Source organism: Columba livia, chromosome 5 (genome assembly GCF_036013475.1).
Source record: "Columba livia isolate bColLiv1 breed racing homer chromosome 5, bColLiv1.pat.W.v2, whole genome shotgun sequence".
In the NCBI taxonomy this organism is placed as follows: domain Eukaryota; kingdom Metazoa; phylum Chordata; class Aves; order Columbiformes; family Columbidae; genus Columba; species Columba livia.
The window spans coordinates 25,697,435-25,713,036 of record NC_088606.1 but is presented as its reverse complement, the minus strand read 5'-3'; the positions used below and the strand labels follow the sequence as shown (position 1 = coordinate 25,713,036).

At 55.9% G+C, this 15,602-nt stretch overlaps 2 protein-coding genes across 3 annotated transcripts in view; one reads left to right on the top strand and one right to left on the bottom strand.

Moving 5' to 3' along the window:
* Positions 1–249: 249 nt before the first annotated feature.
* NPC2 (NPC intracellular cholesterol transporter 2) lies at positions 250–2,459 on the top strand. The gene is made up of 4 exons (XM_065063942.1): positions 250–427; positions 508–615; positions 850–1,022; positions 1,659–2,459. Exons 1-4 carry the CDS (start codon positions 343–345, stop codon positions 1,743–1,745), a joined length of 453 nt encoding a protein of 150 aa, XP_064920014.1. The 5' UTR covers positions 250–342; the 3' UTR covers positions 1,746–2,459.
* A 692-nt stretch (positions 2,460–3,151) lies between these two features.
* LTBP2 (latent transforming growth factor beta binding protein 2) overlaps positions 3,152–15,602 on the bottom strand; it is a 73,718-nt gene continuing 61,267 nt past the window's right edge. Inside the window, exons 22-35 of one of the 2 annotated variants that reach the window (XM_005502337.3) lie at positions 13,827–13,949; positions 13,389–13,514; positions 13,169–13,291; positions 12,818–12,949; positions 11,492–11,617; positions 10,569–10,712; positions 10,103–10,294; positions 9,900–9,980; positions 9,162–9,290; positions 8,800–8,940; positions 8,398–8,565; positions 7,627–7,902; positions 7,248–7,397; positions 3,152–4,058 (exon numbers count right to left, since the gene is read on the bottom strand). In XM_005502337.3, coding sequence (XP_005502394.2) covers positions 3,892–4,058; positions 7,248–7,397; positions 7,627–7,902; positions 8,398–8,565; positions 8,800–8,940; positions 9,162–9,290; positions 9,900–9,980; positions 10,103–10,294; positions 10,569–10,712; positions 11,492–11,617; positions 12,818–12,949; positions 13,169–13,291; positions 13,389–13,514; positions 13,827–13,949 — 2,078 coding nt within the window. In that variant the 3' untranslated portion in view covers positions 3,152–3,891. The remainder of the gene's footprint in view (positions 4,059–7,247; positions 7,398–7,626; positions 7,903–8,397; positions 8,566–8,799; positions 8,941–9,161; positions 9,291–9,899; positions 9,981–10,102; positions 10,295–10,568; positions 10,713–11,491; positions 11,618–12,817; positions 12,950–13,168; positions 13,292–13,388; positions 13,515–13,826; positions 13,950–15,602) is intronic. The other variant, XM_065063941.1, reaches the window with a different exon arrangement.

Genomic DNA, 15,602 nt, shown 5'->3' with positions numbered 1-15,602 from the left:
ACGTGAGCTTGTCCTCCAGCCGCTGCCCCGCAGCGGTACTGGAGAGTGTCTGGCTGTCCAGACGCTGCAGTTTCAGCACAGCCCCACTACTTCTCCCTCGTTGTCCTGTCCCATCCGGCACCGAGGGCCTCACGGTGGTGTCTCCGCCGCCCTTTTCCCGATGCGGACCGGGCTGCCCGGCCCCGGGACTGTAGGGGAGGAATTCCGCCCCCCGCCAAGGCAGCCCCCGCCCCGGCCCGGCCCCGCGGGCGGGGCCGCCCCAGCTGACCGGCGGGCGGAGCCGCCGCACTCATGTGACGCCGCGGAGGAGCCGCCGCCGCCGTTCCCGCTGCCGCCGCCGCCATGGTGCTGTCGTCGCTCGCCCTGCTCCTGGCGCTGGGCGCCGCCACCAGTGTCCTGGCCGAGCCCCTCCGCTTCGTTGACTGTGGTGAGTGGCCGGGGGCGGCGGGAGGCAGCGGGGCGGTCGGCAGGCGGAGAAGGCCCGGTAAGCCCGTCTCTTCCGTGCAGGTTCTGTAGACGGCAGCATCCAAGAGGTGAACGTGAGCCCCTGCCCCACGCAGCCCTGCCAGCTCGTCAAAGGAACATCCTACAGCATCAACGTCACCTTTGCCAGCAGTAAGTGTCGCTTCCTCAGCTGGGGTGCCCGGGGTGAGCACCTCTGTGTCCCATTGCTTGGAGAGCAGTGGGGAAGGGTGTCTGGAGAGGGGTCTGGGTGGGAAGAAGTGGATGGGGAGGAAGAGTGTTACTTAATTGTGTTCTCACAGCCTCTGGGGCTTGCAGATGGGGGAGCATAAGATAGGAGTGTGTTCCCTGCTCCAGTGCCAAGCTTGCACTTCTCTGTTTCTTCAGAGATCGAGAGTCAGGGCAGCAAAGCGAAGGTGTATGGTGAGATGCTGCATGTGGACATACCCTTTCCCATTCCTGAGCCTGATGGATGCAAGTCCGGGATCCAGTGCCCTATTCAGAAGGGTCATTCCTACAGCTACCTGAATAAACTCCCTGTGAAGAGCGAGTACCCCAGTGTAAGTAAGCAGGCAGCTGGTCTCCTTGGAGCTACCACCCTTCCTGGGACAGTCCCACAACCTGTCTTTTAAGGAAGCACACCTTGTCTTGTAGTGGTGGGAAAGAGGTTAGACTACTCCTCAGGCTATCTGGTGGCACTTCTGCTGTGAGTATGACTGTCTCAAACTCCCACTTTGGGACAGACCCAGCAGAAGAAGCAGCCTGACTCCAGCTGCTAAGAAAGTGGCTTCAGGTGCCCAAGTATCTGCCTGTTCTGTTCTATGCGCATGTGTAGCCTCCCTGCAGAGCCTGCTGTGTTCAACCGAATGCTCCCAAACTGGGGGTGATTGGCTCCAGGGTGCATTTCAGCTGGAAGGCTGCAGGGTGTTTCTACTCTCTGCTTACTCAGAGAGTAGAGATCCAAGTGCAGTGTGTGGAGGTCTCCTGTGTCATGCAGCAGAACCCTCTATGCATGTGAGATACTCCAGGAGCCACAGCATGAACGTGGCAGTGGGGCAATGCCCCAGCTCTGTCCTCTTTGCTCAGAGCCCCCAGGACCGTCTTGCTCCACAGAAGTAACAACTACACCCCTCCATGTACTTGCCTTATGATCTCCTGAACACTCTCACTTCCCTCTGCTTTTCTCTCTCTTTCAGATTAAACTGATTGTGAAGTGGGAGCTGGTGGATGACCAGGACCAGATGTTGTTTTGCTGGAAGATACCAGTTCAGATCACCAGCTGAGGAGCCCTGCCATGAGTAAGGCTCGGGAAGGGGAAAAACAGAAGACAACACAGGCCAAATTCTTTTATATATTAAGTATTTCTTACTGCTTCCTTCAGAGCTTTGCAGCCTCTGAGCTGCCAGTACTGTGTTCCTGCAAGGTCAGCTGTGGGCAGAGAGCTTTTACCCCATTTAGACCCCTCTGGGGTGTTCTCAGCAGCTCAAGGGGGAGCAGTGTCCGCTGCAGGAGTGACCGAGCATTGTCCTCTAGCTGCTCTGTGGAGGATTTTTAGTTGTTTGAAATGGAGCTGTCTGTCCTCGCAAAGGAATTTCTCTGCAATGAACCTGGCTGATTTCTGAGCTGCTACCTGGTAACCCTTCAGTGCCTCTTCTAGAACACCAGCTGCATCCACCCTCCTGCGCTTCTCCTACTCTGTCCTGACCGGGATGCCCCTGGGACCTGTGTTTGACATCCATGCAGCTGAAGGAGAGGGAAGGAGAAGAGGTTTTCCCCGAGCTGGCAGACTGCTCTGTCCTCAGCCCCTGCTCAAGCCAGCAGGACTGCAGCTGGGAAAACATCTTTTTTGTGGATGCAAAGCCAAGTGGTGTTTGACGTCTCTGCAGGGATGATTCTTTCTCTAACCAATGGTTTGCACTACTACTACCTTGGAGCTGCTGGGAGCTCCTGAACCTCTTTTTATAACTTTCCTTTTAATAAAGGCTACATAAAATCTGCTTGTGTTGTCTTCTGTGAATGGAAAGGAGCAGGAGGAAAAGCATAATGGCTGGGCCTCTTCTAATTGGGTTTGGGCTGCTCTTACTTCTCAGCTGAAGGCATGGATGGAGGTGGTGTGCTGGCCTGAGTGCGGGTGAGCTGTGAGCAGCCAGGCATCTCTGCTCATGGCTGCCAGGGTGTCCAGCTGGTGATGTCTGGCTGTGCTCCTGCCTTGCCGGTCCTGTGCTGGACTGAAATTGTGCAAAGGCTCCCTGAGGAGGTGGTGGTGTAGAACATGGCCATGCTTGCTGCAGCACAGGTAAAGGCCTTCCTAGTGAGGGATCTGGGGCTGGAAAAGCAGCTCCAAGACCTGCCTAAGGGCTCTTGGCAAGTGCAGAAATGTACATGCTCTGACACTTAAAACTGCAGCCCCCTCCTGCGTGAACATGTCAGGGTGTGAGTGGCCACAACCACTGTGCTGTCAGTGGGGGCTGGAGTTGGCTCCTGTGGCTGGCACCGGGCTGAGGAGATAAGTATTTGGCCTGGCAAGTATCTCTGCTCTGGCTCAGGAGCAGGAGTAGGCTGGGTGCCAGTGTGAGAGGAGTAAGAATTGGCTTTTGAGAATGGGGTGGCCTTGCCAGGTTGGACCCATAGGGAGGACATGGCTCGAGTATCTATTGGCAGAGGTAAGACAAGCATGGCTGTGACCAGCCCCAGTGTCTTGAGCCACAGAGGCCCAAAATAAATGTTTTATTTAACAACATGAGAGAAGTTTCCAGCAGACTCAGTTAAAAAAAAAAAAAAAAAAAAAAAAAGTCACCAACAACTTTACAGAAAGGAAGCTGGACCTGCCCCCATGTCCTTCAGCCCAGCCAGGATGGGGCACAACAGCAAAGTGGGGGGCTAAGGGATGTGCCTGGGCTGGCTGCAGGGAGAGCTCACCCTGGGGCCCCTCTGACCTCTCCACTGTGCCCCAAGGTTAGGCAGCAGCTTTAGAAAGCTAGGGTTGACCCCCCCCATCAAAGCTCTGGCCTAGGGGTGGATGCTTCACGAGGAATGGGGCCAGCACCTGCGGCATGGGTGGGGCTTTTTGCTAGGTCAGTGCAGCAGTGGTGGAGAGATGAACCCCCCTTCTAGGCAGGGCGAGGGGGAGAGGCTGGGGCCGCGTGGCAGGGGAAGGTGTCCCGTGAGCCTCCATGGCACGGGGCAAAGCGATGGGTGTTGGGAGCTGGGGCGGGCTCTGCTGCAGCAGGAGGTGGAGGGGGGTGCAGAGGCTGAGAGCTCAGCCCTGGCCTGTAGAGAGGTGGTGAGGAAGTTGTGCGCTTTGGAAGGGAAGGAGCAAAGAGCCTCGAAGCACCCACAGCCCTGGGGGGACCTTTCTTCATGCTGCCAGGTCCAGGGTGCTAAAGTCGCACGCCGGATGGGAACACCCTCAGCCCCACTCCCCAAGAGCTACGCTGCTGCTGGGCTCTGGGCTGTCTGGGGCACACAGTGGTGGGACCGGGCCAGGGCCACATAGCCTGGCGAGCAGTGGCAGCGGTAGGAGCCCTCCGTGTTCTCACAGGTGCCACCCTGGCACAAGGGCTCAGGGCCACCCACCTCCTCACACTCGTTGATGTCTGCAAGGAGAAGAAGGACAGGGGTGAGCTGGTGGCACAGCAAACAGTCCCGTCCCACAGCCACAATCTCCTTGTGCCCCTGCCACTCTGCCAGCCCTCCCCCCCACAGGTGCTCCATGCTCCCCATCCAGCACCTCCGGGATGCCAACTGTGACTCCACCAGCCTCCTACACCCCTCAGCACATCTGCAGAGCCCCCTTAGTCCCCAAGGGTAATATCCCCAGCATTTGGCATCCCCCAGCACAGGAGGGAGCCCTCCCTGCCCCTCCCCCCCCCAGCAACACACACCAGATAAGCCCCCAGCCGTGGTCTATTGCTGGTGACACCCCCAGGTTGGCAGGTTCCTGCTGATAAGTTGTGCTAGCATAAGATCTGGGAGAAAGGCCAACTCCAGCCTCGGAAAACGCCCTTTCCTGATCCCACAAGGCTGAGGAGGCAGATGATGGTGGCCCTGAGAGGCCGATTATCACCTCCAGGCCCAGAACACAGAGGGACCTCGCGCTGCGCAAACAAGAGCTTGTTTTATTAACCTGCAAACTGTGCCAAAGGGCTCACTTGGCCGGCTCACCGCTGGGCTAGCGCCTGCACGCAAGTCCCACAGCAGCTGCCTCACTACAATGGGTCTGCTCTGCTAAATGTGCTCCCCTGGACACCCTGCCAGAGCTACCCCAACTTGTGGTGGGGCCACCAGCTGGGCAGAGCATCCCTGTGCACCCAGAACCCTTGTTTGCACCCACAGGATCTCCAGAGCCCAAATCCTTACCTGCCAAAGCAGGTCCAAGCCCTCTGACCACAAATTCCAGCCTCAAACCATGCAGATTGACAGGGAGCAGGAGTGGGGAGCAGGTAATGGGTTCAGCTGGCCACCCAAGGGAAAGCGAAGGCCCCAGCAGTGACTGATGGACCCCAGGAGGAATGAAGAGCTCTGCCACCCCAGGGACCTCGGGTTGTCCCCAGTACAGGTGGAGGGGGCAAAGAAAGGGTAGTGCAACCCCAGGGAGGGAGGCTGGAAGCAAAACCTTATGGTGCAGTAGGAGGAAGCACAGCTGTCATGGGAGGAAGGAGGAGGAAAGGGGAAATGTGAAATGAGAGCTTGAGGGCAAGGCAGCCTTCATATGCAGCCAAAGCAATGGCTGAACGGACACTATGGTCTTGGGCTAAACTTCAAGACCAGGATGTTGCCATAGATGTGATGGGCTTACTCAGAAGCCCAAAGAGGTGTTAGGCAGGCCATCAGGGGACCTATGCTCCACAGCCTGGGAAGTGGGGGGAGGCAGTCTTGCTGCCTCCAGGGAAAGGTAAAAGGGGGAAGAGCAGACAGGCTGGGCTGGCTGTGGATCACCAAATCGAGAGGAGAAGTAAAACAACGCTATTGGGGAAGAGAGAAGGGAAGCACCATGGCAGCTGTGGGGATACTCTAAAGGCCTGAATTCAGCAAGGTAAAAACACAGGGATGACTAATCACCACGTAGGAGAACTGAAGGGGAAAAAAAAAGAAAAATGAGACAGGGTCCAGTGTAAAATGTGTGCTAGTTAGTCCAGGACACGAAAGGCAACAAGCAAAGGCTCCATAAATACACTAGCAGGAAACAATGGGGAATGTTGGTCTGGTCCTTATCAGCAGAGGAAATAAAAGCTAGCCAAGCTGGCTGGAGCAGCTAACGTGGGCTTTGTTCCAGCCATCATAAAATGCTTGTGGTGACCAGACAGGGCACAGACCATGTTTGAAGTGTTTAAACAAGAGTGCAGGAGCACAGGGAGGGAAAGGCCATACTGTGATGGAGACATTCAACAATTGCATAGATAAAGCACTTTCATGTTGCTAAAGGCTCGGTACAACTCATCTTTGCATGCTTAATGCTCCTGCAGTCCCTGAAAAGTTGGTCACTTTTTCTGAGACGAAGGATAAAGGAGGTCTCAGAGACCGGAGGAAGGGTAAATCTGGTAACTATTTTCAAAAACAGAGTGGAAACAAGAATTACAGACTGCTGACCCCCATTCCCTTAAGCAGACCAGGTTTGTTAGTGATTAGGTCACAACCTTCCAAAGGATATCAGGGTCATTAAATAGCTGGTGCAGATCTGCGAAGGCCTGATTACGTTAAGCCAATCTGGTTCCCTTCACTGACCTGAAAACTGGTATGTCAGATAAGGGAGAAGCAGTGGATATGATGTGCCTTGGCCATGGTGAGGATTTCAACATGCTCTCACATGACATACTCAAGAAAACTGAGAAAACATGGTCTAGATGAAACTGAGGCAATTGTGCAACAGCCTGCAAAGCGACACTCCAAAGTTAATTAGCAATACCTGGCTGTTACAATAAAAGCCGTTTAAAGCATAGCCTGCAGGGGTCTGTCCTAACCTCTGCTCCATTCAGTGTTGTCATTAAGGCAGACAAAGGAAGAATCCCCATGATTATGAAATGTATGTGTTTTATGCCAGCACTCTGAGGGGGCCATGGGGTTCAGACTCATTCTGATCAAACAAAGAAGCGGTCCAAAATCAACCAGACAAAATTCATTGAAGGTAAGTGCAAAGCCCTGCAGCCAAGGAAAAGGAAACATAGCACACAAACGCAGAACGAAGAGTAACAGCTCAGGCAGCCGTTCTGCCTAGCAGTATTTGGGGAGGCAGAGACCATGGGTTCTGTATGAAGAAGCTGCATGATCGTGTCATGCAGTAAGGATGCTGGGAGCTGGAGTTAAGTGCCGTACCAAAGGAAAAAGAGGGTCTTCATCTGCTCTGTTCAGTGCCTGAGGCCTCAGCTGGCTTGGGGAGCTGCACTATGAAAGGGATGGAGACAAGGCACAGGGATTTAGAGTGGACACAGAGAGAAGGTTTAGAGACTGTGTCTCATAAGGACAGTGTGGAAAGTGAGGAATTTCACCAGGGCAGTGGTGAATGTAGAGGAAAGTAAGCAGGAACAGAGTAACAGTGGCTGGTGATGTACAAGAGTGCTATCTGAAGAAGGGAGCAATCAGCTGACTCAGCTGCCAGCAGCAAGAGGCCAGTGAGCTCCAGGACAGGGCACCCAGCTCTACGGGATGGAGCACCAGGGAGAGCAGGGGCTCCTCCAGCAGCTGTCCCGGCCAGCACCGCCAGAGAGCGGCAGCTGCCAAGGGATGCCGGGCCCAGGCTGCCCACACAGCCCTGGGCTGGCCCCAGGCTGGCCCCAGCCGCCACTCACCCACGCAGGCCATGCGGGTCATGTCCAGCTGGAAGCCATCGAAGCAGTCGCAGGTGTAGCCCTCCCGGACGCGCACACAGCGCCCGTTCTCGCAGCCATTCAGGATCCCACACTCCTCAGCCTGCAGCCCCTCAAAGCCCTCGTAGAGGCCTGGAAGGTGGCAAGACAGTGTCAGAGCAGGGTGACCCTCAGCCCAAACGCGGAGGGGACATTGCACATGTGCCAAGATGGTGCTGCTGGGGTCAGGACCAACTCAGAGCAGCCAAGAGCAGGGCTTGCACCAAGCCTGGAGCATCCTGGCCGGGATGGGAGCTGCCAGGCAGTCCCCGTGGACACAGACTGGATGGGAAGGCACCTTTCTGTGTCTCCCAGTACTCACCAGTTTGGCTGGGCAGGTAGCGGGGTGGGGATCGCCCTGGGCCATGGTGGAGTGGGCTGCCACGAAACTCACTGTTGGGTTCCCTCCGAGGGAAACCAGCATCGGGGTTTCCATACTCAGATTCCAGGTAGTTGTAGTAGGGACCTATATCTGGGCTGGGCAGGCCATAATGGGGGTCTTCCATCCCTGGTCCATACTCGTATCTAGGCCTTTCTCGGAGCTCAGCCCCTCTCTCACTGTCTTCACTGGCCCCGTTACACAGGAAAGCAAAATCAGCTGGAAGTGGTAAGAGAAGAGGAAGGGTCAGTGCACCCCAGCTCAGGGGAGGTTGGTCTGCTACGGCTGGACAGGATGCATCCACACTGGGCCAGCTGAGCCAGGCCTGCGCTCAATGGCCTTCAAATCTGCAGCTCTGTAGTTTGGTGACGGCACCCCGCCTTCAAGAAGATTAGCTCTTGTCTGGGGCCAGCAAGTCCTTGAGCAGTGAGCACCCCAGTTCCCAGTGTGCTCCCATCCCAGGCTGCCACTGCCTCACCCCTCCTGAGCAAAGCAGGAGCAGCAGGACACACAGAGCAACTCCCTCCTTGGACACCTCCAACTCACTGCAAACCAGGTTCAGGTACATCCTACCACTGGTGCAGCTCAGCCATAGAGAAGTGGGGGACTGGCTTTGGCCATGCAGACAAGAGGAGCCCTCACTGCAGCCACACATGGCCAACCCTGCCCAGCACAACCGGCAGCAGCCCAGCCTGCCCACACCACCCTGCTCACCGGAGGACCTGTGCGGACAGAGCGCACAGTTCTGGCCCCAGGCTTCGCCAAGACGGCAGCAGCACTCAGTGTACGTGGTCTGCTCGCCGCGCAGCAGGTCTTGGCAGATGTAGTCGGCGACGGTCTGCCAGCAGACGTCCAGGTGGATTTCATACTCCTCCAAGGCATCTGTGGGTGCCACAAGCAAAAGATGTCACAAAAATCATCCAGAAGAGTGCCACCCCACCTTGTCCTGAGAGGTACAACCGTGAGATCCAGCCCCTGCCCTGGCTGCACGCTGTGCTGGCACTGGCACCCCTCAGCCCAGCACTGAGCCCCCACCTGCTGCTCCCTCCTGGAAGACCCAGCTGTGGGGTGGGATGAGTAGGGGAAAGGTGTACCGCCGCAGGGGCTTGGGCTCACCTGCCCTGCTGGAGAGGTTCACACACCGGTTGCCGGTGGCATCCAGCACGAGAGGGAGGCTGCAGAAGCAGTGGTAGGAGCCCTCCGTGTTCAGACACTCGCCGTTGATGCAGTACACTTCATTCTGACACTCATCCTGGTCTGCCCACACACAAGGACAGAGCAATGTTTCAGGCTGGCAGACATGGACAATGTGACCCTTTCCCTGCCACCCCCTCTTTCATTCCCTGGGAGGGTCCCAGGAAGTCTGTCATCCAGAGATGGCCCTGTGGCACGGACAGCAAGGACAGCTCTGGGTGCAGCACCACATCTGTCTCTCTGCACACAGTGGGGGACCCCCCCGCTTTTTGAGGCTATCTTACCAACACACTCAAGCCTGCTGGAGTCATAGAAGTATCCAGTACGGCAGAAGCACTTGTAGCCCGGAATTGTGTTCAAACACTGTCCATTGCGGCAGAACTCCGAGCCGAACGTCTCACACTCATCCATGTCTGAGAGAGGGATGGAGAGAGAGTGTCTCAGGGAGCAGAGCCATGGAAGCAGGGCGGGTTGGGTGCTGAGCCTACAGAAAGCCAGCATGGCACCTTGGCCTGGATCACTGGCAGGTCCCCGAGTGAGCCCCCTGCTCCTCCCACCAGCCACACGCCGGGGAGAAGAGGGGGAAGCACCCAGAGGCAGAACAGGAGGAGCAACGATGTAGAACAGGATACTTTCACAAACAGGAAATTCATGTGTGTTTCTGGAAGGTTGAGAACACAATTCCCCTGGAGGTGAAGTGCCAAGGACTGAGCCAGCTGGCCACATGGAGATCTATCAGTAACTGGAAGGGTTGTGTCCTACTGGACCCTAATTCAAAATGGGCATAGGAGGTTTGCACCAAGAGAAGTCATTGCCAGCAGTGAGGCAGGACTGGGGGAAGGAGCACTTCCAGCTCAGTGATATTAGCAATCTGGGATTTCTCTGGGTGGAGGAAAGCAGGATTTTAGTATCCCACATCAGAGCCCTGGGGAGATATTTCTGTGGATGCATCTCCATGCAGGGCTTTGGTAGGCACCCTCTCTTTTCACCCTGAAAGAAATGAGAGAAAACGGTGCTAGTACCTGTGAAAGACACTTTTCCTGAGAGTGGATCTTCCTGGGGAATATAGCCCTTCCCGAGAGGGCAGATCTCTTGGTACTCCACTGGGCAGGAGGCAAATGGCAAGGGTGGATGGGAAGAAAAGAAACAGCTCGTTAGTGCAATCCAGGTGGAGCTGTTAGGCAGAGCACTGGCCTTGCCTGGTGTGGTGGGGCCACAGTCCTACCTGTGCCTGGGATGGGGCAGGGGTAAGTCTCACAGTTGTCACCCCAGGCTGCCCCCACAGTACAGCAGCACTCCTCCCTGGTGATGTTCTTGGCCAGGACGCTGTCACACAGGCGAACGTCGCTGATGTGGTAGTAGCACTGTTTGAGCTCTGCACTGTCAGAGACATGGGCTGCGTGTGTCCTGGGGCCTTCTAGAAGACAGCAGAGTGGGGACGGGATGGGATCCTTGGCACCCCAATGCAGCACCCCACACCTAGAAGTCCCCAGAGTGCACCCATCACCAGCAGCGTGGCCTTCCCAGGTCCCCACTTTCAGGCTCCTCGGCTCTCCCCAGACCAAAGCTTGCCCATGGCGGTGTGGGCTTGTACAGCCCTGACAGCCCCTCAGCTTTATCTCACCCCAGCCAGGGCTACCATGCTCCTGCTCTAGCTGCCACCCATGCCTGCGTCCTAGCTGCCTACTCACCCACGACTGCTCGGGACCGGCACTGCCCTGCCTCTGTGTCGTACTCCTCGTGGTCACTGGGGCAGAGGCAGAGGAAGGATCCCTCCACATTTTCGCAGAGCGCAGTTCCGCACACGGCGACCATCAGCTCACACTCATTGACATCTGCAAAGCAAGGGGCAGTGGTGGCAGCTGGAGCTCTGCCTCTGCACAGGCAGCCTGTGCATGGTCTGCAGCATGAGGTCACCCTTCAGCAGGGAGATGGAAGCTGCCAGGGATGAACTGAGAACTCTTTTTACACCATGGTTCAACACAAGTCTGGCAAGAGCTTCCTGCCCTGCTCTCAGTGGATTCAAGAAGTGTGAACTCCAGTTTGCAGTGAATCACTGGTTCACAGGATCATCCAGGTTTGAAGAGATCACTGAAGGTCTCTAGTCAAAACCCCTGCTCAAATCAGGGTCAGCTACTGGATCCCACCAGGCTGCTCAGGGCTTTGTCTCATTTGGTCTTCAAAATCTCCAAAGAAGGTGACTTTACAGCCATCTTGGAATCTGTTCCACTGCCTGCCTGTCTTCATGGTGAAAACATTTTTTCTTATATTACACCCTGCCCGTTCTCTCCAGGCACCTATCAAAATAACTCTCTGGCACCCTCAGTGCCTCCATCCCCTGAGTGCCTCCTTTCCACCTGCACAGAGAAAGGCTCCATGTTCACTGGGAGCCACTTCTTCACAGAGCCCTGCTCCTTTGCAGTCCCAAGGATCTACTGTGCTAAGGGGTGGGGGGGTTTGCCTCCATGAGCTGTCCTGTCCATGTCTGAGATTCTCCATGCATGCATGCAATCCCCATCCATGCCCCAGGAGCTGTCACACACTGGGGACACTGGCCTGGCATTTGCCGATGGGTGTCCCTGACTGACCGGCAGAGTGATCGCAGGAGACTCACCAATGCAGTAGTGCCCAGAGGGCGAGCTCTCATAGCCACGGTCGCAGAGGCAGCGAAAGGAGCCCTCTGAGTTCTCACAGAAGCCGTGGCTGCCGCACAGTGTCTCGTTGGCACACTCATCTATGTCTGCAGCAGAATGGAGAGCAGGAATTGCCCCAGACCCCACCTTTCCCAATGGGTCCCCTCTGCCCAGGTCCTTCTGCACTGACCCCGGGACCTGGGGATGGGGCAGGCATTGCCTTGATGTGAGAGACTGGGTCTGCCTGCCACACTCACTACCCTGCTCAGAGTGTGTGTATTAAGAGAAGTGCCCTGCAGCATCCAAAGCAGCAGAGAGACCATGTGGATAGAGTGACAGGAGCAGGGTGTGAATGGAAAATGGATGGGAAGTGGCTGGCAGGGGTGACTGAGGGCAGTGCTGGTCCCTGCAGAGGTGTAAAGGGACAAGGAGCCTACAGGCTGCTCATCGGCAGGAGACACAAGGATGCGACTGAAGTGTGTGGTGCAAGTGCAGACAGATCTAGGATGATACCCTCCTGCCCTGTTCTTCTTGGCCTGGTTCTTCTCCAGCTGCTATAGTGTCAGGAAATAATCTCTGCCTTGCCCCAGCCTGGTGGGGTTAGACAGTCTCAACTGGGTTGTCTGCTTATGGAGGGCAGGTTTACGGCCCTTCTGGCTGCATCCCACTCCCCTCCTACCATTGCACGGAGCAGATTTCCCTGGAGTGGGCAGAGCAGCTGTGTGCTCACAGCCCGCTGCTCCCAGGGCCAGGAGCAGCACCACATGCTAAGTTTGAGTCTTGGCCCAGCTTTGAGCCCAGTGGCTGGCAGCTTCTCCTCCTTGCTGCAGCCTTCCCTGAGCTGGGAGGAGCCTCAAAAAACTGCAAAAACCCCTTTGCTCTTTCCTCTTTGCTGGAGCCTGAACTCCAAATCCAGACTCCCCAGCCTAGCACACAGTGGTACCAGCAGCTTTTCCCCTCACCCAGCCCTGCCAGGCAAGTGACTGGCACAGGCAGCAGCCCCAGCAAGCACAGCTTACAGGGAGCTGTGATCCAGCCCCAAGCCTGGAATGGCTGTAACCTGCACAGGACTCTCCCCAAGCGGAAAGCAGCACAATGCGGTGTCTGTTCCAGATGCCAGGAAGAGAGAAGTCTAGACACAAGCAGGCAGCTCAGCCAAGAAAACAAACTCCTAGCATTATCTGCATCTCCACCAGCCACACGCTTCCTCCTCCTCCTCCTTCTCCCCCACGCCCCTGGCAGAGATGTTCCACAGCCACCCTGTCCCTGCTAGGAGGAGGGACAGGGACACCTGGGACTGTACTCACCAATGCAGTCACCCAAGGGGGTCCAGTGGAAGCCGGGCTGACAGCCCATGATACAACGGTAGGAGCCCAGGCTGTTCTGGCACCGCCACGTGCCACAGATGGCATCCCCGTACTCTTTACACTCATCCACATCTGCAGGGAGGAGAGCAAGGAGAGGTCAGATGAGGACCCTGCTTGTTCACTGCAGCACCTGGGTCAAGCTCAGTTGGCCAGATGCTCAGACCCATTGCTAGTCCTTACAAGTCACCAGCAAATTGGGGTGCTGGGAGCTGAACTGCCCTCCCCGCTGCACTGGCTGCATCCACCCCCTCGAATCCCAGGGGGCTGATGTCCCCTGCAATGATCTCTCACCCACGCAGTCATCAGTCTCCTGGGAGTGTTTGAAACCATTTTCACACAGACACCTGTAGGAGCCTTCTGTGTTCAGGCACTGGCCTTGTGAGCACCGGGACTTGTCTGTGCATTCATCCACATCTGCAAAACCATGCCAAAATTGTCAACCTGACTCTCACAGCAGGGGAGGGAGCAGAGGGCAGGACCTGAGGTATGCCCCTGCCATCCTGCAGCTCACCTTGGCAGCTGACTCCACCAGCCATGTTCGAGAAGCCAGGAGCACAAATGCAGAAGTAGGATCCATGACTGTTGAGACACTCACCATTTGGGCTGCAGATCTCACTGTTCAGGCACTCGTTCACATCTGCAGAGAGAGAAGAGTCAGGGCCATACACCCAGCTCTAGGGGACATCCTTTGCGTAAGCCACAGGGATTCCCTCTCCCCAGTCTCTTACAGGCAGCCCTCACAGGGCTCCTGGCCCCTGCTTTTCTCACCATGGAGACAGAGATCTTTCCCGTCCACTGTGATCCTGCATTTACCTACAACCTTATGGATGTGCTATGCAAGTTGGCATCACTTGCCTTAGAACTGGCACCCTCCGTGTCAAGAAAGATGGGGATATATAGGGAGGCTGTATGTCCTGGACCCAGAGGACTGCAGGGATGGGGTTCGTACCTTCACATGCGGTGCCATTGATGAGCTGGAAGCCAGCCTGGCAGTGGCACTCATAGGAGCCCGGGGTGTTCCTGCAGTCTCCCCACAGACATTGAACAGCAGGGTCCTCGCATTCATCCACATCTGCCAAGCATAAGGACACAGCACAGAGTGAGGCCCCAGCTTTTGCTGCCACTGGAGAAGATGCCCACTCAGAGAAGCCATCGCTCAGCTGTTGGCCTGTAAGGTGGGTTTGAGCTGCCCTCCCAGACCATCCCATCACAGTGAGATGAGGGCACAGACTCCCTGTCACTGGGGTGTGAGGAGTCAGCCCAGAACCTTCACTCTCCTCTATCACAGGGACCAGGATAAATGGGATCCCAGCACCAAGTCATTGATGCCCAATGACAAGACCAAAGGCAATGGGTACAAACTGGAACACAGGAGGTCCAATGTGAACAGTTTTTCACTGTGAGGGTTACTGAGCACTGGCATAGATTGTCAAAGAGGTTGTGGAGTCTCCCTCCTTGGAGATATTCAAAACCCACCTGGACATGGTCCTAGGTAACCAGCTCTAGGTAGCCCTGCTTGAGCAGGGGAGTTGAACAAGATGGTCTCCAGAGATACCTTCCAACCTCAGCCATCCTGTGATTGTGTGAGCACAGGGATACTGCTGACCCCAGTGTCCACCTCCAGCAGAGCTCTGCACTGGTTACCACAACCACCAAGAGGCCAGCACAGAGCCACAGCTGCTGACAAACCCTCTCTTCAGCCAACTGCACAAGAGCAAACATCGGGAAAGTAACCCAGCACCAGCCATACCTTCTGCAGTTCTGCTTTCCTACCTGCCAGACTTGCCCGAAATATCCTTCTCCTGGCAAAGCTCTTACCCAGCTGCAGAGCTTCCCACAAACCCTCTGCCACCCACCTCCCCCAGGCCTTGGCCAGAGCCTGCTTGCACACTGAGGTTTTTGCTCCCAGCAGAGAAGAGAGGGCTGCCTTCCTCTAACACAGCTGTGACATGCCAGCACACTGCCATTACCTGCAGGCCCATCAGGTAGGGAAAGCACTGGAGGATGCTGCTAACCAGAAGCACAGGCTGGTGTGCAGGCAGTAGAAGACATGCTAATGGAGAAGGTCCTGCTGTACTCTTCTCCCCTGCAGGAGCTAAAACCCTGAGACCAGCAGCTCCTGAGGGCAGGGACCTCCTCTTGCCCTTTGCAGAGCACTGAGCAGGCACAGGCAAAAATGAGCATCCAGCATCGCTTCCTACTGCCTTGGGGCAAGATTGTCAGCTGTTCAGTCTGGTTGCAAGTAGCATTATTCTTCAGTCCTTCTGCAGATGAACCATAACCTAGTTTATTTATCACTAAACCCTTATCATATTTCAAATATGAAACCCAGATCCACAGACAAGGCCACCAGCCAAGGCAGGGAAGAACATGCCATCCTGCCATCAGGTCAGCGTGACCCAAACAGTATCAAACCGTGATAAGGTGCCTTCGTGACATGGCTGAGGCAAGGTGGCTGAGAAGGGGCTCACATGGAATCTTGGGAAAGGAGCAGAGGGGGGGCAAATGGAAGGGATCAAGCCGTGTTTCTTCTATTGCACCAAAAAATCAGATGGAAAATGAGCTCATTTCATATTAGCTTTCTCAGACACTGAAACAGAGGAGAAGAGAGGGAGGAAAGCCTCCCTCTTCTCCCCCATTGGAGGACCCCATGCAGGGGGTCTTCTGAGAGTCACATCAAAGGCAAGACCTTCTGTTTGCAAGCTATGTGCAGGCTGCAGAGTTC

What these genes read in the sequence shown, in the direction of transcription:
- NPC2 (XM_065063942.1), top strand. Translation starts at nt 343, where the DNA reads ATGGTGCTGTCGTCGCTCGCCCTGCTCCTGGCGCTGGGCGCCGCCACC. An exon ending in CCTCCGCTTCGTTGACTGTG is followed by an intron (nt 428 to 507) that starts GTGAGTGGCCGG and finishes TCTTCCGTGCAG; the next exon opens with GTTCTGTAGACGGCAGCATC. An exon ending in TGAAGAGCGAGTACCCCAGT is followed by an intron (nt 1,023 to 1,658) that starts GTAAGTAAGCAG and finishes TCTCTCTTTCAG; the next exon opens with ATTAAACTGATTGTGAAGTG.